General features: G+C 45.3%; 1 protein-coding gene across 1 annotated transcript in view; it reads left to right on the forward strand.

Moving 5' to 3' along the window:
• The first annotated feature begins 4,624 nt into the window (after positions 1–4,624).
• Positions 4,625–24,363, forward strand: part of pgd (phosphogluconate dehydrogenase) — a 36,502-nt gene continuing 16,763 nt past the window's right edge. The window contains exons 1-5 of the mRNA XM_072245140.1: positions 4,625–4,725; positions 15,553–15,628; positions 16,634–16,813; positions 21,260–21,325; positions 23,239–23,357. Of these exons, the coding sequence (XP_072101241.1) occupies positions 4,718–4,725; positions 15,553–15,628; positions 16,634–16,813; positions 21,260–21,325; positions 23,239–23,357 (449 nt within the window). The 5' untranslated portion in view covers positions 4,625–4,717. The remainder of the gene's footprint in view (positions 4,726–15,552; positions 15,629–16,633; positions 16,814–21,259; positions 21,326–23,238; positions 23,358–24,363) is intronic.

Genomic DNA, 24,363 nt, shown 5'->3' on the forward strand with positions numbered 1-24,363 from the left:
TATCTGCCTCTGCCATTGTGTAAAGAACTTGCCTCTAAGCTCTCCTCTAACCACCTTAAAATTGTGCCCTCTTGTACACCTCTATCAAGTCACCTCTCATCCTCCACTCTAAAGAGAAAAGCCCAATCTCACTCAACCTATCCTCATAAGACATGCCCTCTGGTCCAGTTATGCTAACCTCTACAAACCATTCTGCCTCTAGTTACATGGTGAGTACTCCAGAGGAATACTTGTGGGAGCTGTGAAACAAGTTGGGGGAAAAAAAACACAGAAAAGAAGCCAGTGACTGGGATTGTTGTTTTGATACAGGGTGGTAACCTTGAACACCAACAATTCCGTCTACCCCCAACTCCCACAGATCCTGCTCAACCCATACAAGTTTGCTTTTTTTTTAAAATGGGATTTTAGTGTTGGTTAGAAAATAAGTACTAAAATTAAACGAGAACTCACTGCTCTTCCCGAGCGTGTGTAAAATGTGATCAAGCAGTGGAAATTAATTTCAGTCTCCCATGGTGACACTCTCTGTACCGTATCTGCGTATCGATCGAGCTGATGTACTCAAGTACCCCATAAAGACAGCATCTTGGCAGCAAACTAGATCTTTGACTGTTGCACCACATATAGTTGGAATTGGGAAAGATTGTCAAGCTGTGAATTCAGCACTTTAATCACATACAGATCCCAGCACCTTTGCCTAGTCCAAAACACTGCAGAGAAAACGTTAACACTACCTACTTTTTTCATTTTTGCATTACTTATTTAACTATTTAATATATATTACTGTAATTCAGTTTTTTCTCTTATTATGTATTGCATTGTACTGCTGACACAAAGTTAACAAATTTCAAGATTACATGCCGGTGATATTAAACCTGATTCTGATAAACACGAGATTCTGCCGATGCTGGAAATCCTGAGCAACACACACAAAATGCTGGAGGAACTCAGCAGGTCAGGCAGCATCTGTGGAGAGGGACAAAGAGTTGAAGTTTCAGACTGAGACCCTTCAGCAAGACCAGCTGAAATGTTGACCCTTTATTCAGTTCAAAGTTAACGTATTATCAAAGCACATATGTCACCGTACAATTCTGAGATTCATTTTCTTGTGGGAATTCTCAATAAATCTATGGAATAATAACCATAACAGAATCAAAGACTTCCCAGCTTGAGCATTCAACCAGTGTGCAGAAGACAACAAACTCTGCAAATACAAAAAGAAATGATAAATAAAAATGCAATAAATATCAAGAACGTGAGATGAAGGGTCCTTGAAAGTGAGTCCATTGGTTGTGGGAACATTTCAATGATTGGGCAGGTAAAGTTGAATAGTTATCACCATTGGTCCTTTGATTCTGTTATGATTATTCTATGGATTTATTGAGAATGCTAACAAGAAAATAGAATCTCAAGGTTGTACGTACTTGATAATAAAATTTATTTTGAACTTTAAAATAAACTAATCTTTAATATTAATCTTGCAATAAATCAATATTTCCCAGAATCATTGGCTTTTTAATAATTTTCATTCAGGAGAAGTAGGCTTTGCACACTGAGTAGAGTTTAATGGCCCAACTCTAGCAGTACTGGGCTGAGAAAACTACGTTAACACCCAGCGCAGGACAGAGGGAGTGCTGCACTTCCAGAGCCACTGTTGTAAAATACTCTCTCAGGTATGACTTGAAATGCAAAGTTGGGCTCGGTGATTTACCCTCTATTTATACCTCAATCATTATCACTCAACGTGCATCGCACGAGTCAAACTCCCTCCATAAAAATCAGCCTAATACAACAAAGACCCCCCCCCCACCACCCCAGACATTCTCTCTTCTCCCCTCTCCCATCGGGCAGATCATCCAAAGCCCGAGAGCACGTACCGTCAGACTTAAAGGACAGCTTCTATCTTGCTGCTCTCAGGCGCTTGAACTGATTTCTCATACACAAAAAATGAACTCTTCTCCCCCCCCCTTCTCCCCTTCCTTTCGGGCAGAAGATATAAAACCCTGAAAACGTACAACCCCAGCGCTCAAGGACCACTTCTATTCTTGAACAAATAAAACTGAACTCTATCTACCGCACGATGGCGCTGTCATCTAATTACTGGATCTACCCTCGCTACACGTTACAATCTTCACGCTTCAGGAATTACCCAAGGCTCCCGGCCAGAAACGTCGACAGTTTATTCCCCTCCATAGATATCGCCTGACCTGCTGAGTTTCTCCAGCATTTTGTGTGTTGCACTGTAACAGTATATTTTGCTCCCTCATCCCCTCCTTCCTCCACTCACCCATCTCTGCCTCACCTGGCTTCACCTATCACCTACCAGCTGGTACTCCTCCCCCTTCTACCCCCCCCCAGCCTTTTATTCTGGCCTCTTCACCCTCCCTTTCCCATCCAGGTGAAGGGTCACGGCCCAAAACATTAGCGGTTTACTCCCCTCCATTGTTGCTGCCTGATCTGCTGAGTTCCTTCAGCATTTTGTATGCTGTTTTTCCTTTTCTCTTTGTCCTACACCAGCGTACTTAAATGTGGAATGATCTGTCTGAGTGACAAGCAAAATTGTTTTTCACTATAACTCAGTGATCATTTGAGTTAAGTGTGCTGTTCTCCAAAGGGGCTGCCGATTGTCAAGACCCCAGGTGGCTGTAGGGATTGTCTATTGGTGGGTCCTCAGGTGGCCATAGGGGTTGTCTATTGGTGGCCCTCAGGTGACCGTAGGGATTGTCTATTGGTGGGTCCTCGGGTGACCGTAGGGGTTGTCTATTGGTGGGTCCTCGGGTGACCGTAAGGGTTGTCTATTGGTGGGTCCTCAGGTGGCCATAGGGGTTGTCTATTGGTGGGTCATCAGGTGCCTGTAGGGATTGTCTATTGGTGGGTCCTCAGGTGTCTGTAGAGGCTGATCTGGGATCCATATATTCTGGTACAGTGTGGACACGAGTAAGTGGTGGCTGTGGTTAATATTGGGTCTTTCGGTTGTTCAGACTCTCCTTCCATTGCTGTCGCTTATTCCCTGCAGCACTGAGGAGCTCACCCTCATGCCATCACCCAAGACATGCCCTTTTCTCATTGCTACCATTAGGGCGGAGGTACAGAGCCTGAAGACACACTCTCTGCACTTCTTCCCCTCTGCCATCAGATTCCCAAATGGACAACGAAACTGAGTCTTATGCTTTGTAGCTCCAAAATATTAAACTAAGTCAAAGGAAGACACAGAAGTCCAAAATGTGAGTCTAACTTCGAATTTACTTTAAGCGAGGTGCATGCACATCACGTGGTAGCGTGATGATGTAGGCAATTCACGTATTTATACATATAACCCAAAATGAATTATTTAAATGAACAATGGATGGGGGGGGGGGTGGAGATACGTCTCTACCGAAGGAGGTGTAAGGTGCTCCTTCCCTCTGCTAAACTGTAGGTCACTGTTGGGCAAGGTGTAGCAACTGTTTAGCCTGCCCCCCTCCCATCAGGGTCATATGAACCCATGGGAGCAGCTGGTGTATATCACAAGTCCTGGCGCCAGGCAAACAATCTCTGAAGAGTATTGATGATGGCTGGGGTCCCCCATCTCATAAAGACGCTGCCTAGAACAAACCACTTCTGTAGAAAATTTGCCAAGAACAATCATGGTCAATGGAAAGACCATGGTCGCCCTCGTCATACGTTCGGCACACAACAAACAAACGAAACGAACAGGATTGGTTAATCAAGCAATGTATTTACAAGATTGCTCAAATATCACAGAAATATTAAAAACACAACACCATGAACATGCCCAAAATGCTGGAGGAACTCAGCAGGCCAGGCAGCATCTATGGAAAAGAGACCAGTCCCACTGCATATGCTGCCCGGCCTGCTGAGTTCCTCCAGCATTGTGTGTGGATATTAAACCCGATTCTCATTCTGCAGCGCAATTCCCTCTTGATCAGCTTTCCTCCAGGTGTATCGAGTGCAATGTCTTCCCGGTTTTTAGATGTAATGTGACAATAGATCTCTCAGTCTACCTCATGGTGACCATGGGGATTTATTTGTCTGCCTGCCTGCACTTATTTCTTTCCCTTAAACCTAACACTACATTCGGCATGCTGTTACTGCCTTCCTGTAATTAATGTCTGACAAGGGTGCAGGAAAAAACTATCCATTCTATCTCGGCAATGATAAGCCCGTTCCAATACCAATGTCATTTCCGGGGAGCTTGCTTTTTGACGCTATTACGAAAAAACGTCGCCATGGGATGTCCTGGGAGGTGTAAGAGGAATGTAAAACCTCATCTCAGAGTCTTGTTCCTGCACAAATTGTAGAGTCATGTTGACTTGCAGGAAATTGATGCGGCCGCACTTGGTTACCCGTCCAGAGCAAAGGAGCAAAGACTGAATCGATGTTCGGCCCTCAGCCGGCCTCCTCAGGCTCTCACCCTCGCTGTCGGAGCCGCCCTCAGCTCCGTTCAATGACCTCCCTTCGTGCGGAGCATTTCAAACACCCGCCGGCGGCCACCCCTCTCCCACCCGCAATCCGCCGATCTTCTGCTCTCCCCTTCCAGCCGCTCTCGTCCCGCCCAGCCGCCCTGACTGACACGCGGGTTAGACCAATCAGAGAACGCCGCCTCAAAGAACGCGATGTAGCAATCGGGCGCTGACCAATAGGAGGCGGGGGCTGAAAGTGACACAGAGAGAGGTGGGGGGAAAAATCAGATTCGGGCAGCGCCAGGCGAGGCTTCATCATGGCTCAGTGAGTATAACCAGTACCGGATAATGGTTATTTTGTTGTTAAAATCAACTGCCCTGACGCTTCCTTGTTATCAAGGGAACGTAAGACTTTCATTTCTCTAGCGCCTATCAGGTATCTCAAAGCGAGGTGGTTTAAAAGGGTGGCAAGCGTTGCGGAGGGAAGGCTACAGCAGATAGTGGTGTCATGAAGGTCAGGGCGCTGGGAGATGGGGTATTGGCTAGGATTCTGGATATTTCTCTGTTCTTCTTGGGAATGGTACTGTTCAGCTTTTATACATCCACCTTAGTCAACGTAAAGAATGATTTGGAGAGTGCCACATGGAGCGTTTACCTAGATTTCTCTTCATGAGTTTGTCGGGTGGGCTTTAACCCAAGCCTATTGATCCGGAGGTATAAATGAATAGGGAATGTTCCTGTTTTTCTTGAGTTAATGAAAGGGTTAAACACTTGTCTATGAACAGGTTTCTCTTCATTTCTCTTACAATTTTTTCCGCTACCATTACTTTCCCTGTGTGTTACCTGAACTGAGACGGTAGATCACAGATGGATTGAGAAGTTCTTTTTTTAGACATAATAAAAGATTAAAGTGCTCTTTAGCTTCATTTGTCACATACAGTGAAATACGCCCTTGGTCAACATCAACAGAGTTTGAGGACGTGCTGGGGGCAGCCTGTAAGTGGTGGCAACATAGTGTGCCCCCATTTGCTAACCCAAACCTTTACATCTTTGGAAACTGCAGAAAATTCATGTGGTCACATGGGGAGAGCGTGCACACTCTTTACTTACAGCGGCTGGGGTTGAACCTGCCAACGGAGAGTAAATCTAGTGGAGGACTCTTATAGGGGGCCCTTTTAGTTCTTGGATTCTGCTCCATCAGAAGCTCCTTATTTCCTGCAGTATCCCACAGCTCTTGATTCCTTTAATATCGAGAAACCAGTTCATTTCTGGAGAGAATTTGGTGGATTTGTGGGATAGAGTGTTCCAGATGTTCACCGTGTGGGCTTCACTCACCTTGGCACTGAAGTGGCTCCATTGTTGCGGAGCCTTTGGGGAGTCTGTCGTTCATGTTCCGTGGATTATGTGTGCACGGCTTGTTTTTTTTTACACATTGGATATTTGACAGTCTTTGTGGTATAGTTATCTTCCCCTGGATTCAGTTGTGTTTCTCTGTTCTGTGGCTACCTGCAAGAAGATGAATCTCAAGGCTGTGTGTGGTACACGTACTTTGATAATAAATGTACTTTGCCCTTGAACACTCTCCCTCTCAGTGATACTGTGGTTTCTGTTTCCGGGCTTCCAGCCGGAAGAAAATAGACCTTCCTCATGTCCAGCGTGTTGAGGCCTGGAAGGATTTTGAGGTTTCAGAGGTGTCTCTTTCTTCTGAACGTGAGAGGACACAGTTCTGGTCTCCCTCTGGAAAAGTGAGCCAACCCTCGGGCCATTGCACAGAATCCAAAGCAACACACACAAAATGCTGGAGGAACTCAGCAGGTCAGGCAGCATCTGTGGAAATGAATAAACAGTCAACATTTTGGGCCAAGACGCTTAATCAGGACCTGTTAACCTCAGTTTTAAATATACCCAGTGATGTGGTTTCCACAGCTGTCTGTGGCAATGAATTCCACAGATTCACCACCCTCTGGCTAAAGAAAATCCTCCTTGTCTTTGTTCTAGTGGGACATCCTTTATTCTGAGGCTTTATTTTATGTATTGCACTGTACTGCTGCCACAAAAACAAACGAATTTTATGACATATGTGAGTGATGATAAACCTGATTCTGATATGGGTCTCTATTGTGGACTGAGAGTGGGAAGGGGGCAGGGAGAGGGGAATCATGGTTGGGAAAAGGGGAAGGGAGAGGGGAGGGAACAGGAAGCACCAGAGAGACATTCTGTAATGGTCAATAAACCAATTGTTTGCAATTTTGTGTCTGCACCCACGCCACTTCCCCGCCCCCTGCACCTGGCACTCCTTCTCTGCCACCTGCCCCATACCCCTCCTGTGGCGTTCCACCCTCACCATTCACTTTGATGTGTGTTGCTTGAATTTCCAGCATCTGCAGAATTCCTGTTGCGCACCATTCTCAATATCCTTTGCTCCTGTCGGGTTTACAGACTCGCTCTCTGCTCCAGGTTGACAAATACAGTCCTGTGCAAAAGTCTTGGGCACTGCAGCACTAGTTCTCACGAACTTCCTTTGTACTCTCTCTAATGCCAGCACATTATTTTTTAGATAAGAGGCCCAAAATTGCTCACAATACTCCATCTGAGGTCTGACCAATGTCTTATAAAGCCTCACCTTGCTTTTATATACCAGTCCCCTCAAAATGAATGCTAACAAGGTATTTGCATTCCATTCCACTGACTCAGCCTGCAGGGAGATCGGACTGCTTCTTTAAAAGCTCCCTGATTATCATCAAGTGACCCAGGGTAGCCAAGGTGAAGCACTTCGCATCCAATTTAGTGTCTTGGTTGTGAGGGGGAGCTGCCCACTTACAGACCTCCACACAGAAAGCAAAATGAGAGTTCACTGTGGGACGATGGGCACAGAGGACTTCACCAGAGCCCTGGTGGCGATGACAACGTTGTGTCTCTTGGGGGGAGGTGAGGGGGGAGTGATCAGCTCAGTACTTGAATGAGTATAGAATCAGACATGACCTCTGCTGTGCTACAATATTCAGGGGGTGGAGGATTCAGAACTTGGAGGTTGCTGAGTTCTTGATTAGTCAGGGCATCAAAGAATTTGGGGAGAATGTAGGAAAGTGAGGCAGAGCAGGGTAATAAATCAACCACGATGGAATAGTGGCACAGACTAGATGGGCCAAATGGCCCAAATCTGCTCCTATGTCTTTTGGTCTTAATGTTCTGATCAAAATGTATAGAGCCCGCTGTTGGTCGGGGTCACCCATGGGTGTTGTACCCCAGCTGTCTGTGATACGCAGCCAGTATGCAAGCCACGTAGCAAGCTCCCTCTCTCCATGATGAATCCAAAGGGACGGCAGAGACCGATACAGTTTGGCACCAGCGGCGTCCCAGGAGTTGCCGGTCAGCGTTGAACTCAACGTGAGACTGCCTCAGGGGCTCCAGCTCCGGAGTTTTCCTTGTTTTACTCCAGAAACCTTCTCCAAGAGTGGGTAGAGCCACAGGGCAGTGGAGGCTTGAGATCAGTAATGTCTTTTTCTCTGATGAGTTGCCAACCACAGCCGACGAGCCCCGTCTGCTTGGAGCAACCCGCCTTTGCCACTTATGTTAGTAGAACCGACTCTGCCGGGCTTAATAGTTAAGCCGCACGTGAAGGTCAGGAGCTGGACTTGGTTATCAGAGGCTATTTGAGATGTACGCCATTGGGGGCATTTAATAGGTAGCGGGAGCTGATTCCCACTACCACTTCTGGTTGTGGTCAGGTGTGAAGATATATTGAGGCAGCTTTAAAGGATGAAGCCAACTTTTTTTTTAAAGTAAAGATTTATTTTTCAGTAAAACTTATCTGCCTGGAATGTGTTCGTGAAGGTTTCTGTTACTGTTTTTTTAATCTTACAGTAGAAAATTTGGTTGTTGAATGAACCGAATAAAATGTTATGTGAGTACTAGATATCTGGTCGAAATCTTGTTTAGGTTTCTCGATACAAGCCGTGTTGAAGGCCATGGACAGAGAGAGATTCATTAAGAGGCTAGGGCATAGCATTAAAACTTGACGCTACCATGGCTAGTCTGAATCTTAGTTATGCTCAAATATTTCCACATTGATTTGACCATCACTTCATGCATAATGATTTCAAATCCATTGTAATCTGGTTAAGGATGAAACACAAGAAACTTGTAAGTTTCTGAAAGTAACTCCCTTGCTAAGTAAGTCATCCGGGACTGGGTCAATGTGGCCTGACGGATCCCAGCTGAATGTACCTGGCCCCACCCTGCAGTTGGCTCCTATTGAGATCAGACTGTTATCTTCCTCTCCTGAACTTGATCAAATCTCAAGCTCGTTTGGAATATACATGAGGTTTACTTTTCACATGCAGTAAATATTTCCCATGAACTAAGATCTAATAACAGCACTTTTTTTAAAAAAAAAGTTAAACCACAACTCTGAAAGGCGGTCGGTTGATTACAACACACACGAAGTGTTGGAGGAGCTCAGCAAGTCAGCCGCCATCTATAAAAAGGAATAGAGTCAAAGCTTCTGGGGAAGGGCCTTGGCCCAAAGCGTCAGCTGTTTATTCCTCTCCATAGACGCTGCCTGACCTGCTGAGTTCCTCCAGCATTTTCTGTGTGTGTTACTGTGGATTTCCAGCACCTGCAGAATCTCTTGTGGTTATAGCTGATAGCAAAATGGAACATATATCAATAGGTGGTGTTTGGGTGTCAGATAGATTTGGAAGTGGGAGGTTTGGATTTCAATACTTTTCACTGTTCTTATGAGCCATGTCTTTGGGAGTTCTGTCTGTGCAGTAATCACAAGTATAAAAAATGGGTTGGAGTAAGGATGAAAAACATCAGTAATCGACTCAGGATAGCCTGTATAAATTCATAAAATAAGCGAAGAATAAAAAATTAAATAAATGCAAGTGCATATAAATATGATGCAACAGCAATACTGAAACCCGGCTGACCGCAAAGGATGGCAATGAATATAGTATTGAGGGATATACTTTGGAACGATAGGCAAGATCGTAAAGGTGGAGGAGTAGACATATATAAGAGAGAATTTAAACACGAGGCTGCTTACGACAGGAGATGGATCGAGACAGTGAAGATATCTGGGTGAAAATTGCAAGTTATAAGGATAAAGGAATAACATTGGGTGTATGTTATAGACTCCCCCCCCCCCCCCCAATGCTGATAGTGACTTTAATAAACAACTCTCTCAATATTAGAAAAGCATGTTCTGAGGGTGATGTTACAGTTATAGGTGACTTTAATTTCCCAAATATTGAGTGGGAGGACCCAGTGACTAATGGATTACAGGAAAGTGAATTTATTGAGTTAATGAATTACTGCTTTTTGACCCAGTATGTTAATGCACCAACAAGAGGGGAGGCCTGTCTAGATTCTGTGACAGTCTGGAAAGAATTTTGAGTCCAGTGGTTGTTGTGCCTTTAGGAACAAGTGATCATAACATTATTAGTCTCCAACTTTTTTGGGAGAGTATATCAGTAAAAATCAAAGCCATTAAGTTGAACTTCAGAAAGGCAAAGTTTGTGCAGATGTGGCAAAGAATTCAGAAGGTAAACTGGAAGAAGCTGCTTGGCGTAGAGTCAGTTAAGAAACGATGGGGTCGATTTAAAGAGGTAATACACGCAGAGCAGAAAATGTTCATATCCAAGGTCGGGAGAAGCAATAAAAACAATAGATCAATGACATGGATGAATAAAGATAAACATAAAAAATTATTGAAGAAGACAGCTATATAAGCAAAAGAAGAAAAAATAATGATCCTAACCATGGGACATATGAAAATACGACAGCTACAGTCAAGAGGGAAATTTGATTTGCCAAAAAGACAGGTTGAGAAGGATATTGCTGATAGAATGACCCCAAGAGATTTTTTTCAATACTTCAGCGGTAAAAGTCAAGGCGAAAATTAAATATATTGGGTATAATAGTGGGGTGATAAATTATGCAGAGGCGGACATAGCGGATACTCTTAACTCATATTTTGCTAAAGTGTTCACCTGTGATGATGTTAGCAATATGCTAGTAAGCGTAGAGAAAAATAAAGTTGTTTTAAGAAACTTAAGAGAGCTTAGTGAGGTCCTGCTTCCTCTGAAAAGGCTAAAAGTTAATAAATCTTCAGGGCCAGACAACATGTATCCATGGGTACATAAAGAGGTCTGTGATTATATATACAAACCCCTAACATGTATTTTTCAAGAGTCAATGAAGACTGGAAATGGGTTAACAATATCCCAGTTTGTAAGAAGGGTGACCACACTGACCCTGGTAACTATAGACCAGTAAGTTTCATGTGTATCATGGGTAAAATAGTGGAAACATTAATAAAGAACAAAATGGAAAAGCAGCTGATAAGAACAGGCATGTTAGCAGAAAGCCAGCATGGGTTCAGAAAGGGGGAATCATGTTTTACTAATATGTTGGAGGTCTGTGAAGAAGCAACTAAAAGTTGTGATGACAATAGAGCGGTTGACATTATTTACTTGGATTTTCAGAAGCTTTTGACAAGGTACCCCACAAGAGATTAATATTCAAATTACAGGAGGTAAGGATTCAGGGTAAGGTATGTGAATGGATGCAGAATTGGCTCAAAAACAGAAAATGGGTTATGGTGAGAGGATCATTTTCACACCTAGATGTTAAATGTGGGTTCCGCACGGATCAGTTTTGGGGCCGCTGCTGTTATTAATTTATATTAATGATCTGGATAGGCACATAACAAGTAAACTAGTAAAGTTTGCAGATGACACAGATTTAGGGAGATGGGCTGATAACATTCAGGCAGCAGAATCAGTACAGTTAGATCTAAACAAAATCCAGATGTGGGCAGATAAATGGCAGATGAAATTTAACGTAAGTAAATATAAAGTATTACATGTAGGAAGTAGAAATATTAGATATGAAAATACAATGGGGGGGAGGGTCAATTTAAAAAGTGTACTGTATGAGAAGGATTTGGGAGTCCTGGTAGAATCATCACTATCAACATCTAGCCAATGCACAGAAGCAATCAGGAAGGCTAATAGAATGTTGGGCTATATAATGCGCTCAGTGAAGTTCAAGTCTAGACATTCTCTTTAAGCTGTATAATGCACTTGTGAGGCCACACCTTGAATACTGAGTACAATTTTGGTCTCCATATTGTGTGAGGTATGTGAAGGCACTGGAGAGAATTCAGAGAAGGGTGACTAGTCTCATTCCAGGGCTGCAGGGGATGAGCTATGAAGAAGGATTGAAAGAATCAAGTCTTTTGAGCCTAAGTAGATATCAAATGAGAGGAGACATGATAAAAGTGTTCAACGTCACTAAGGTGGATACCAGCTGCTACTGCAGAATTAATCCAGCATCAAGGGCACGGGGCCAAAGGTGGAGACTGGTTAAAGGGAGATTTCAGATTAACATCAGGAAGCATTTCCTCACACCGCGAGTAAACTACGTAGCTGAGAGTCATACATTGGAGACTTGCAATCTAAGCTTTTTAGTTATTTCAGCACATTATAGGAAGAGGAGTTTAGCAAGTTTTGTTGGTAGAATGGCCTGTTCTTGTCAAAAAAAAACTTTCGAATGTCCTGAAAGTAGGAGGACTGGTATTTCTTCATTTCTCAGATGGGTTGCTATCAGGAAGTCCCAGACAGAATGACTGTGAAAATCTGTTGCTGCCTACAGTGTGAATCTGGCAGTGCTCGCCCTGTTTTGCAATACACTAGCTAAGATCTTTTTCCCGCAAGTATTAGAAATAGTATTGCTCTGACAGGTGGAAGTTTTACAAAGGGGAAGTTAACAGGATTAATATTTGCAATTGCCAGCCAATCAAACTGCAGCTTGAGGATGAGACAGGATAGATTTCGCAATGTCCAGCCAGCTGGTGAGTTTTAACAGACTTTTGCAATAGAGTCATCGATTCAAAAACTTTTGCCTCCCCCCCCCCCCCCATGTTCTTTCAGTCACTTTTCCCCTGAGGCTGATCCCTTTTTGCACGGGCTTTAAAAGCTCTCACATCTTTACTCTTACGAGGCTGATCAATCGGTTTGATGGTGCAGGATTTTGTTGGTTTCTGCTGGAAGGTGTAGTTCATGTGGGGGAGGGTGGGAGGAATGTTCTGAGGTGGTATGGGAGAGGAGGGGGTGCCGTCCATGTGGAGAGCAGAGCATGCGCACTCAGTGGCCTCTTTGGTTGGTACAGGAGTGGAACCCAGAGTGGTCTGCTGCTGCTGTAGCCCATCTGCTTCTAGATTTGACTTATTGTGTGCTCAGAGATACACACCACTGTTGTCAAGTGTGGTTATTTGAGTTACTGTCACCTTCCTGTCAGCTTGAACCAGTCTGGCCATTCTCCTCTGACCTCTCTCAGTGACAGGGCATTTTCACCCACAAAACTGCCACTCACTGGATGTTTTGTTTTTCACACCATTCTCTGTAAGCTCTAGACACAGCTGAGCATTAAAATCCCAGGAGATCAGCAGTTTCTGAGATACTCAAACCACCCTGTCTGGCACCAACAATCATTGCACGGTTGAAGTCACTTGGATCACAGATCTTCCCCATTCTGATGTCTGGTCCAACAAGAACTGAACCTCTTGACTGTGTTTGCAAACTTTTATACACTGAGTTGCTGCCACATGATTGGCTGATTAGTTCTTTGTGTTAACGAGCAGGTGTACAGGTGTCTGGGTGTATACACTTCCTCCAGCCAGCTACACTGAATGGATACCGGAGCCAGAACCATTGCCATTCCCAGCCCAGACTGTCTCAGGCACATGCAGGAACTGAACATAATGATCCATTCTGTGGAATTGTAAATTACTAATTCCAACCCAAGGGAGCCGCACACTCAGGTTGGAGGAGCAACACCTCGTATTCCTTCTTGGCAGCCTCAGGCTTGACAGCATGAACATCGATTTCTCTAACTCCCAGTAATTTGTTTTCCCTTCCTCATCTCCTCATTCTGGCTCCGCTCTTACCCTTTCTCATCACTTCACCTCACCTGCCCATCACCTCCCTCTGGTTGCCCTTTTCCTTCCCTTTATCCTATGGTCCACTGTCCTCTCCTATCAGATTCTTTACCCCTTCCACCTATCACCTCCCAGCTTCTTATCTCATCAACCTTCCCCTAATCATTTATCATCTCCCCCCCCTCACCTACCTCCTATCACCTTGTGCTCCTTCCCCTCCCCCCCCCCCCCACCTTATTCTGGCTCCAGTCCCGATGAAGGATCTCGGCCGAAACAGCAACTGTCTATTGATTCCACCTGACCTGCTGAGTTCCGCAGGTCAGTAACAGTACATTGGCTCTACAAGTATCGTCAGGTGTAAAGCATGCGTGACAACATCATTTCACTGGTGCTTTTCATGCCTTTGGATGGAAGAGCTGTCCTTGTTCTCAACCTGTTTTCTTATACTTGGCTTCATCATTGTTATGTGCTGTGTTGTATGAGGTGGGAAATCATGGCCTTCGACCATGATTGTTCTTGACAAAATTTTGCTTTGCTATTGTGTCCTTCTGGGCAGTGTCTTCACAAGACGGGTAACCCCAACCATTATTACTCTTCAGAGATTGTCTGCCTGGCCTCAATGGTCATATAACCAGGACTTCTGACACTCACAACACGCTGGAGGAACTCAGCAGGTCGGACAGCATCCGTGGAAACGATCAGTCAACGTTCCGGCCTGAAACGTTGACTGATCATTTCCACGGATGCTGTCCAACCTGCTGAGTTCCTCCAGCGTGTTGTGAGTGTTGCTTTGACCCCAGCATTTGCAGAGTATTTTGTGTTAACCAGGAGTTGTGATATGCACCGGCTGCTCAGACGACCATCCACCACCTGACCCTGGATCACACCTTGATTTACACCTTGCCCAAAGGTGACCTGCAGGCTAGCGGAGGGAAGGAGCACCGTACACCTCCCTTGGTAGAGACGTATCTCCACGCCACCGCCCAATCTTATATTTGTCACGGTTCTCAATTCAAAGAGGGTCAGAGTGGACTCCTGGTGTACCAGCTGACCCACCATCAGTAGGTTTGGAAGCACTGAGCAGACCTCCCTACTTCTCTATTGCCATTTTCAGCAGCTACTCTGTTCTACACAAAGCTGCTGAGACCTTGGCTGTGGGCAGATCTGTGGTACACAAGGCATAAGAGCAGAATTAGGCCATTCGGTCGATCAAGTTTGCTCTGCCATTCTGTCATGGCTGACTTATTTTCCCTCTCGGCCCTATTCCCCTGCCTTTTCTCTGTAAGTTTTGAAGCCCTTTCTAATCAAGAATCTTATCAGCAGCCACTTTAAACATACCTAAGCCACCTGTAGCAATGAATTTCACAGAATCACCACAGTCTGGATCACCCAGAATCAGATTTGTTACCACAGATTTGTTGTTTTGTGGCAGCAGTACAGTGCAAAGACAAAGTACAAAGTAAATTTTATTATCTAAGTGTATATATGTCATCAAATACAGCCCTGAGATTTATTGTTCTTGTGAGCAGACTGAACAATCCTATAGAATAGTAACTGTAGCAGAATCAATGAATGACCACCCAACTTGGGCTTTCAACCAGAGTGCGGAGGACAACAGTCTGTACAGATGCATAAAGAATAAACAATAACGTAAATAAACAATAAATATCGAGAACATGAGATGAAGAGTCCCTGAAGGTGAGTCTGTTTGTTGTGGGTACATTTCAGTGATGGGGCAAGTGAAGTTGAGTGAAGTTATCCGCTTTGGTTCAAGAGCCTGATGGTTGAAGGGTAATTACTGTTCCTGAACCTGGTGGTGTGAGTCTTGAGGCTCCTGTACCTCCTTCCTGATGGCAGCGGTGAGCAGAGAGCATGTCCCGGGTGGTGGGGGTCCCTGATGACGGATGCTGCTTTCCTGTGGCAGCGTTTTGTGTAGATGTGCTCAGTGGTGGGTAGGGCTTTACCTGTGTTGGACTGGGCCGTAAAAATGACTACAGGTTGCAATTTTAAAAAATGATGGCTGAACAGTGAGCTAGTGTTCAGAAATCTGATGGAGCAGCAGCAGAAGACCGTGCACGTACACTTAGTGGCCACTTATTAGGGGCAGGAGGTGCCCCTGACTATGCACCTACAACGTAACTGTTCTGTGACTCGTGATTGATGTCAGGCTCAGGAATAAAAGTGATTTCTTTTTCTCCTCCACAGAGCTGATATTGCGTTGATCGGACTGGCGGTAATGGGCCAGAACTTGATTCTGAACATGAACGATCACGGCTTTGTGGTATGTCTAAAGATTAGCTTTCTTTTTGTCACATGTGTGTTGAAATGTGCAGTGAAGTGCATCAGTTTGCACCAACGACCTACACAGTCCGCGGGTGTGCTGGGGGCGGCCTGCAAGCGTTACCAAAATAGCATGCCCACAACTCATTCACCCCAACCCATTCTTCATACTTAATAGTTTAAGAATGTGGTTTTCTTGTTTTTCTATGGATAAGTTCTGCACAGAGAGGGAAGGAGTTGGTGTGATTGTAGAGTTTAATCATTTTTACCTGCTTGGGTGTGTTTGTTTCTATTAAGGTGTTGATCTTAGATGAATTGAAGTTCAGTGTATCCCACTGGGGTGGTTGTAGACATGTGTATGGATGTAGTTCTCTGCTTGCTCCCACTCTCCTGGCCCAGACACTTTTGTGAAACTGTTCCCAAGGAGGACTCAGGATGCTGCATGTTAACAGCATGGTGTTGGTGGCATGTCTAAAGATTAACTTTAGATGTCCCATGCAATTTCAGCAAACTTAATCAACAGTGGTTGAAGTTGTGCAAGATGTTGGTGAGGCCAAGTTTAAGATATTGCAAGCACTTCATTAAACCTACCTACAGAAAGATATCGGTAAGATTGAAAGAGTACAGAGGATTTGGAAGGTGTTGCTGGGACTTTGGCAACCTGAGTTATTTATTTATTTATTGGCATACAGTATGAGATTGGCCCTTCCAGCCCCTTCGAGCTGCACTGCCCACCAACCCCTGATTCAACCCTAGTCCAATCACAGGACAATTTACAATGACCAATTAACCTACCAACCGGTACGTCGTTGGACTGTGGGAGGAAACCTGATCACCCGGAGGAAACCCACGCAGTCACGAGGAGACGTACAAACTCCTTACAGACAGTGGCAGGAGAAGGGAAATGCTGAATAGGTTAGGACTACATCTGTTGGCGTGTAGGAGGATGAGGGCTGATTTGATAGAGGTGTACAATATTAACTCTGGTTCTGTGTTTGTGTCCCAGGTCTGTGCCTTCAATAGAACCGTGTCCAAAGTGGACAGCTTCCTGGAGAAAGAGGCCAAGGGGACCAAGGTGATCGGCGCCCGCTCTCTGGAGGAGATGGTTTGCAAGCTGAAGAAGCCCCGACGCGTTGTTCTCTTGGTGAAGGCCGGCCAGGCGGTTGACGACTTTATCGAGAAGCTGGTATGTTGGCCACGTTCCCGGCGAAGGGGCTGATTATTGGGGTGCAAATGTTTGAACATAGAACTCTACAGCACGGTACAGGCCCTTTGGCCCACAATACTGTGCCGAACTTTTAACTTAATCCAAGATCAATCTAAACCTTCCCTACCATTTTTCTATCATCCATGTGCCCATCTAAGAGTCTCTTAAATTTCCCGAATATATCTGCCTCTACCATCACCCCTGGCAACATGCTCCACACGCCCACCATCCTCTGTGGCTTTTTTTAAGTTAAAAAAACACCTACATCTGACGTCTTTCCCCACCCCGCCCCCCCATACTTTCAAGATTCAAGGTTGGCTATTGTTATTTTTCAGTACGCATGCGCGCAGAAGAGCTGTGTAAATCAAAGACATAAGGTTAGATTGTACAATACGATGAGCTTTATGTGTCACGCGTACATTGAAGCATACAGTGAAACGCATCATTTGCATCAAATCAGATCAGCGAGGATTGTGCTGAGGGCAGCCGGAAGTGTCACTGCGCTTAGAGCGCCAGCGTAGCCCGCCCACAACTCACCAACCCGTGTGCCTTTGGAATGTGGGAGGAAATCCACGTGTTCACGGGGACAGCTCCCCGCGGGCAGTGGGGGAAGTTGAACCCCAAAGTGCATCATGCGCCAGGTGTAACGGCTCCTTGAGCCGCCTTTGCTGTGAGATGATGGACTTTGTCATCCCCCAGACCCTGCCACTGTGGTGGAGCTGGTGGGCACCATTGTCTGTTCTGTCAGAGTCCGTGAATAAGCACTGCTTCACCAGCCCTCTGCTGCTTCCTCGGCACAGGCTGTTTATGGACAGCGGCACTCAGAGAACACAGCAGTAAATTCTCCTTCTGCGTTGACGACAGGCCTCCACCAATGGATGAAGTTGTATAAGATGTTGGTGAGGTCAAATTTGGAGTATTGTGCGCAGTTCTGGTCACCTGCCTACAGGAGAGAGATCAGTAGGTTTGAAAGGGTGCAGAGAAAATTTATGAGGATGTTGCTGGAACTTGTGGATCTTAGTTATAGAAAGATTGAACGGGTTTGGACTATTCCCTGGAGCATAGGAGAATGAGCGGAGATTTGTTAGCAAGATACAAAATTATGAGAGGTGTAATTATTGTGAGAAGTCATTCACTGGTGAGGCAGGGCGGGGTTTAAAAAGAGCTTGGGACGTTTCAGAACTTTTTGGGAAGCTGCAATCGTGATGATCTCTTTGGCACTCTGCAGGGGCCAAGAAAAAGAAGTAAGGTGTAAGCGGGCTGGCCAGGCACAGGCTAGAACTGAAGCTTGAGAAGTCAGAGGTATAACAAGTGTAGGCAGGATGCAAGTATAGCAAGTGGACAGTGGAACGCTTCTCCTGTCAGATGTGGGATTTCAGAGTACCTAACGGTCTCCCTGATGACCACACCTCCAGGAAGTGCATCCACCTGCAGCTCCTGACAAGGTCAAGGAAATAAGCAATGAGTATCAAGAACATGAGATGAAGAGTCCTTGAAGGTGAGTCCAGTTCAGAGGGAACAGTTCAGTGAAGCTGAGAGACGTTATCCCCTCTGGTTCCGGAGCCTGATGGTTGAGGGGTGATAACTGTTCCTGAACCTGGTGGTGTGAGTCCTGAGGCTCCTGTACCACCACCTGGATGGCAGCAGCGAGAAGAAAGACCTGGATGGTGGGTAATACTTTCCTGCGACGGCACACCGTATGGATGTGCTCAATGGTGGGGAGGGCTTTACCCAGAATGGGCTGGGCCGTATCCACTACTTTTTGTCGGCTTTCCATACAAGGGCATTGGTGTCTCCATAGCAGGTCATGATGCAACCAGTCAATATATTCTCCTCCACACGTCTGTAGAAGTTTAGTCAAAGTTTTAGACAACACAGCAAATGTTCGCAAACTTCTAAGGAAGTAGAGGTGTCATGCTTTCTTCATAATGGCATTTACATGCTGTGTCCAGGACAGACCCATGATAACGCCGAGGAATTTTAAGTTCTTCGCCTCTGATTTCCTTCCGATGAGGACAGGTTCATGGACATCTGGTTTCCTCCTCGTGAGGTGAACAATCTTCTCCTTGGTCTTGCTGACATTGAGTGAGAGGTTGTTGTTGTGGTACCACTCGGCCATTGTCCCTCTTGTACGCTGATTCGTCACCGCCTTTGACGAGGCCAGTGACAGTGGAGTCGTCAGCAACTTGAATACGACATTGGAGCCGTGCTTAGCCTCAGTCCTAAGTATGAAGTGAGTAGAGCAGGACGCTGAGCACACAGCCTTGTGGTGCACCTGTGCTGATGGAGATTGTTGCCAATCTGAACCGAGTGTGGTGGTCAGGTGAGAAAATCAAGGATCCAGCTGCACTAGGAGTTATTAAAGCTGAGGACTTGGAACTTGTTGATTTGTTTTGAGGGAATGATAGTATTGAATGCCAAGCTGCAGTCGATGAAGAGCATCCTGATGCATCTTCACTAAATGGGGAGAAAACTCAAGTATCAGAGATGCAAGGGACTTGGGAGTCCTTGGGCAGGATTCCCTCACATCCTGCAGATTGAGTCTGTGGTAAGGAGGGCAAATGCAATCTTAGCATTCATTTAGAGGGGAATATGAAAGGAATGCTGAGGCTTTGGTCAGACTGTGCCTGGAATTCACGAGCAGTTCTGGGCTCTTTGTCTGATAAAAGGTGGAGAGGGTTCAGAGGCGGTTCATGAGAGTGATCCTGGGAATGAAAGGGTTAATGCATGACGAGCGTTTGGTGGCTCTGGGCCCGTACTCACTGGAGTTTAGAAGAAGGGGGGGGGTCTCATTATAATTTATTGAATATTGAAAGGCCTCGATAGAGTGGATGTGGAGAGGATATTTCCAATGGTGGGAGATTCTATGACCAGAGGGCACAGGCTCAGAATAGAGGGATGTCACTTTAGAACAGAGATGAGGAGGAATTTGTTTAGCCAGGGGATGGTGAATCTGTGGAATTCCTTGCCACGGATGGCTGTGGAGGCCAAGTCATTGAGTGTATTTAAAGTGGAAGTTGATAAGTTCTGGATTAGTTAGGGCATTCAAGATTATAGGGAGGAGTCAGAAGACATAACAAATCAGCCATGATGGAATGGTGAAGCAGATTCGATGGGCCAAATGGCCTAATTCTGGCCTTACGATCTGGTATATATGAGGTACGTGCATACAGGCACTTTTCACTGAGGTTAGGTGAGACCAGGACTAGAGGCGAAAGGTTAAGGGTGAAAAGTGAAATATTTAAGGGGAACCTGAGAGGCAATTACTTCTCAAACTCGAGAAAATCAGCAGATGCTGGAAATTCAAGCAACGCACACAAAATGCTGGTGGAACGCGGCAGGCCAGGCAGCATCAATTGGAGGAAGTACAGTCGCCGTTTCAGGCTGTGTCCTGACGAAGGGTCTTGGCACGAAACGTTGACTGTACTACTTCCTATTGATGCTGCCTGGCCTGCTGCGTTCCACCAGCATTTTGTGTGTGTTGGGGGATTACTTCTGTCAGTGGTTGGTGAGAGTGTGGAATGAGCTGCCAGTGGAAATGGTGGATACAGGTTGGATTTCAACATTTATGAAAATTTTGGATTGATACATGGATGGAAGGGGTATGGTCTTGATGTAGGTCAATGGAACTGGACAGAATAATAGTTTGGCATGGATTAGATGGGCTGAAGGGCCTGTTTCTGTTTTGTAGCGTTCTATGACTCTGACCCTTTCACTGTCTCTCATCCCCTCTGCTAACTGTCAAGTATCTAAAATGTTCATCGAGCAGAATCAAAATCTGAACTTGATCGATCAAAACTGTTTCCAATTCTAAATGCGTATCAACTTGCCGCTGAATAATTTCCTTGTAACTCTCTGTGCTGTAAGGGACCCCATCTTCTGAATCATTCCTCGTTCTTTACGCTTTCCCAGTGTACAGACAGTTCATTATTAACCCCCCCCCCCCAATTAGATCCAGTTGCTGCCTTTTGCTAGCTAACTAACTCTGAATTACTTTTGTTGAATCTAGAAATGTTTTGGTCCATAAGTTCCTTCAGAAGTCAAGAATGAACCATGATTATAGCCGTTTCATTAGGCATTCCTAACAATTAAAATGATGGCAATCAACTCACTTTACTGTAAGGGAGAAGAGGAGGAGAACAAAGAAAATAAAAGTGGTGGTCATGTGCTATGTCAGACTAGAGAGATAAAGCACATTCCACTGATAAGAAATGACCTATAAAATAGGTTCAGTGGTGTGACACAGGCTGCAGAGAAACTTTTAGAAAAATACAGAATCATCTATACTACAATTACTGCAGACTCACTGAACAGTGACACCCATAATAGGTGAATGTATAAAACTATAAGCAAGCATAGGAGAGTTAAACTACAAAAAAAATACAATTCAAAGTCTAATCCAACATTTTGTCCTTGCCTTGCCAGGTTCCTTTACTGGAGAAGGGCGATATCATTATTGACGGTGGGAATTCTGAATACAATGACACCACGGTGAGTATTAGACTGTTCCTAGAGATTTCAAGTTGAGGTAAATTTTCGGTGGTCTGTACCGAGTCTAATCTATCAGAGCCCAGTGGGTTTGGAGCTGTGGATAGTTCATGCCCCGTCTTAACATCAGATTCTCTCCCTGGTTCCATGTGCAGTGAAAGAGGCTTGTTCGCTATAATGAATCTGGAAGTGGTCACTACAAGCAGTAGTTTATGTCTGGAGTGTTACTGTTTGTAACAGCCCCATTTCTAATGGGGATATGCTGGTAGCTGTCACTGAAATCTGGTAATCAGTAATGTTGTACACCCAGGAAAAAAGTTGGGATTATTTTGAAGATTGCATTGAAAGTATTCTACAAGAACTCTAGAAAAAGATTTGCTTTATTTGTCACATGTACGTCAAAGCATGGAGTGAAATGCGTCATTTACGTTGGCGAGGATTGTGCTGGGGGCAGCCCGCAAGTGTTGCCATGCTTCCAGCGCCAACATAGCACGCCCACTGCTCCCTATAAAGCCTTTTAAATGTGGGAGGAAATCGGAGCACCCAGAGGCAACTCGTGCGGTCACAGGGAAAAGGTATAAACTTGTTCCAGAGTGGCGGGAGTCCAGCCCAGACCTCTCAGCTGACTCTGCAAAGCGTTGTGCTGGCCGCTATGCAACTGTGCCGCCCCAAGTGAGCAGACCCTGAGTCAGCGTGATCACGACCGGTCAACTCAACTCCTTTTCTGTGCCAGTTCCCCCGACTCTCAATTCCCTGACATTTCAGTAATCAGTCCACCTCCATCTTGAATAGCTCTATTGACCTGCCTCCACAGTAGTCCCAGGGGAAAGGATTCCAGAAGATTCTCCACAGAGAAATTTCAGTGCACCCATTTCAGTGACCATCCCCCTTGGCTGACCACTGGTTCTGTGACATAATGTGGATACGTTTATACGTTCTGATTTTTAGCTTTTAAAATGCCGTTGACAGGCCTGGCAGGCTGGATTATCCTATCTAACGAAGGAACTTAGCTATTGAACTCATGTCTGAGGGCAAAGAACATCGTATGTCAGAAATACAGTTTTAATGTCGATCTTCTTTGCATCTTTTGACTGATGTTACAATTAAAAATGACTAACAGAATGCCTTTCTGAGAACATTTACAGATGCTCTGTATTAGGGTCACTAGCCAACTCCTGTGCAGGAATCACAGACTTCAGCAATTCAAACAAAACAAACGACATCACAGAAATGAACTGGCAAAACTAACGAGAACTCGGGCAAACTGTGTAGGATCTTGAAGAACTGAAATCGCTCACGACGCACAGAAGAACTCGGTCAGAGTTTCACCAGAGAAAGAACCACAATGACCAAGCAAAGAGGGGTTGCCTGCCCCCCTGAAATGTTTGCTGGAACATGTAGGAATGCAGGACTAACCAGGCAGCCCTGGTGCCCAGACGAATCAATAACCCTCAAAGACAGCGCAGACATTGAAAATCCCAAATTGAATAAAAGTAATAAATACAAAGGGAATTTAACAAGGCCCATGATGACAATTGAGACACCTGCTACACAGCGTGAAAACCCAGACAAACAATTAGACTTGAAAGGGAAACCATCGAAGGAGCCTGCATACCCACAAGGTTACACTGAGAAAGTACAATTTACATACTAACTGAAAAAAAATCTTTTTTTTAAAATGACCCCTGGTTGTGACACTCTGTAATCTTTAGGGTGTTGCATTATTCCCCCCAGGAATTCATTGGCACAGCTTACAGATTTTGACAATGGACACAACAGAGGATGCGCCCTGCACTAAATTCAAAATGGCAGTGGGAGTTTTGATGGCTTTGTCTAGTTGTGTGACCTTATCCTGTGCGTTCTGTATGTTGTGGTGCTGCGAACAATCCGCTCTGTTTCTCTCCCCCTCTCTGCAGCGGAGATGTAAAGAGCTGAAAGCCAAGGGTCTGCTCTTTGTGGGGAGTGGAGTCAGCGGTGGCGAGGACGGAGCCAGATACGGGCCTTCGTTGATGCCTGGAGGACACAAAGAAGCTTGGTAAGTCAGCATCTGCCGGTTTAATTCCAAGTTAATTCTGGCTCCTCGTTCTTTCAGGGTAATCTCTGGCTATAATTTGATAGCATTTGCAATTACGGATAAACTGTGGTATAAGCTAATCGTGAATAGATGTTACTCCCTTCTCTTCTGCCTCCCACTCGGTTCGAGGTCAGCTCCAGGCTGAGGCCTGGTTGGCTTGGTACTCTGTCAGAAAGTTGTGGGTTCAAGTCTGGCTCCAGAGGTTATGGCGAGTCGGTGTACAAAGCTGAGGGAAGGGAGTATTTTAAAGAAAAATATGAGCACTAGCCCTGTGTGGGATCTTCCTGTGTCCTTTGTTGTATTCCTTGCAGCAGTGGCTGCAAAGCACTTGGGTAAAGTGATAGGGTCATAGATTACTACAGCATGGGGAACGCCCTTCAGCCTATCTAGTTACTGCTGACCCGATCTTCCAACCAGTCCTGTTTACCTGCTCGCGGACCTTGTCCCTCCAAACCGTTCCCAAGTACGTACCTATCCAGACTTCTGTAAGTGTTACAGTTGAACCCTTATGTACCAGCTCATTCCACACTCATACCACCCTCTGAGTGAAGAGGTTCCCCTTAAATATTTCGCCTTTCACTCTAAACCTGCAACTTCCAACTTTAGGCTGACCCAACCTGAGGGGGAGAAACCTGCATACGTTCACCCTATCTATACCCCTTGTAATTTGGTATACCTCTGTAAGATCTCCCCTCATTCTGCTGCACTCCGGGGAATAAAGTCCGCACTTATCCAATTTTTCCTCCTAACTCGCTGACAACATCCTTGTAAGTGCACGACTGCGGTTTTATCCTGTAGGTTATGAAATCAAAACCTGCCGGTGGAATTCAGCGGGTCGGACAGCATCGGGTCAGGAGGCAGAGGGGTCCCCCAATATGGGCTGGTGTACGTTTACTCTCCGTGCCCCTTCCTGAAGTCAGCAATCAGCTCTCTAGTCCTACTGTCATCGAACGTGGGGTTGTCATGG

Source organism: Mobula birostris, chromosome 27 (genome assembly GCF_030028105.1).
Source record: "Mobula birostris isolate sMobBir1 chromosome 27, sMobBir1.hap1, whole genome shotgun sequence".
In the NCBI taxonomy this organism is placed as follows: Eukaryota; Metazoa; Chordata; class Chondrichthyes; order Myliobatiformes; family Myliobatidae; genus Mobula; species Mobula birostris.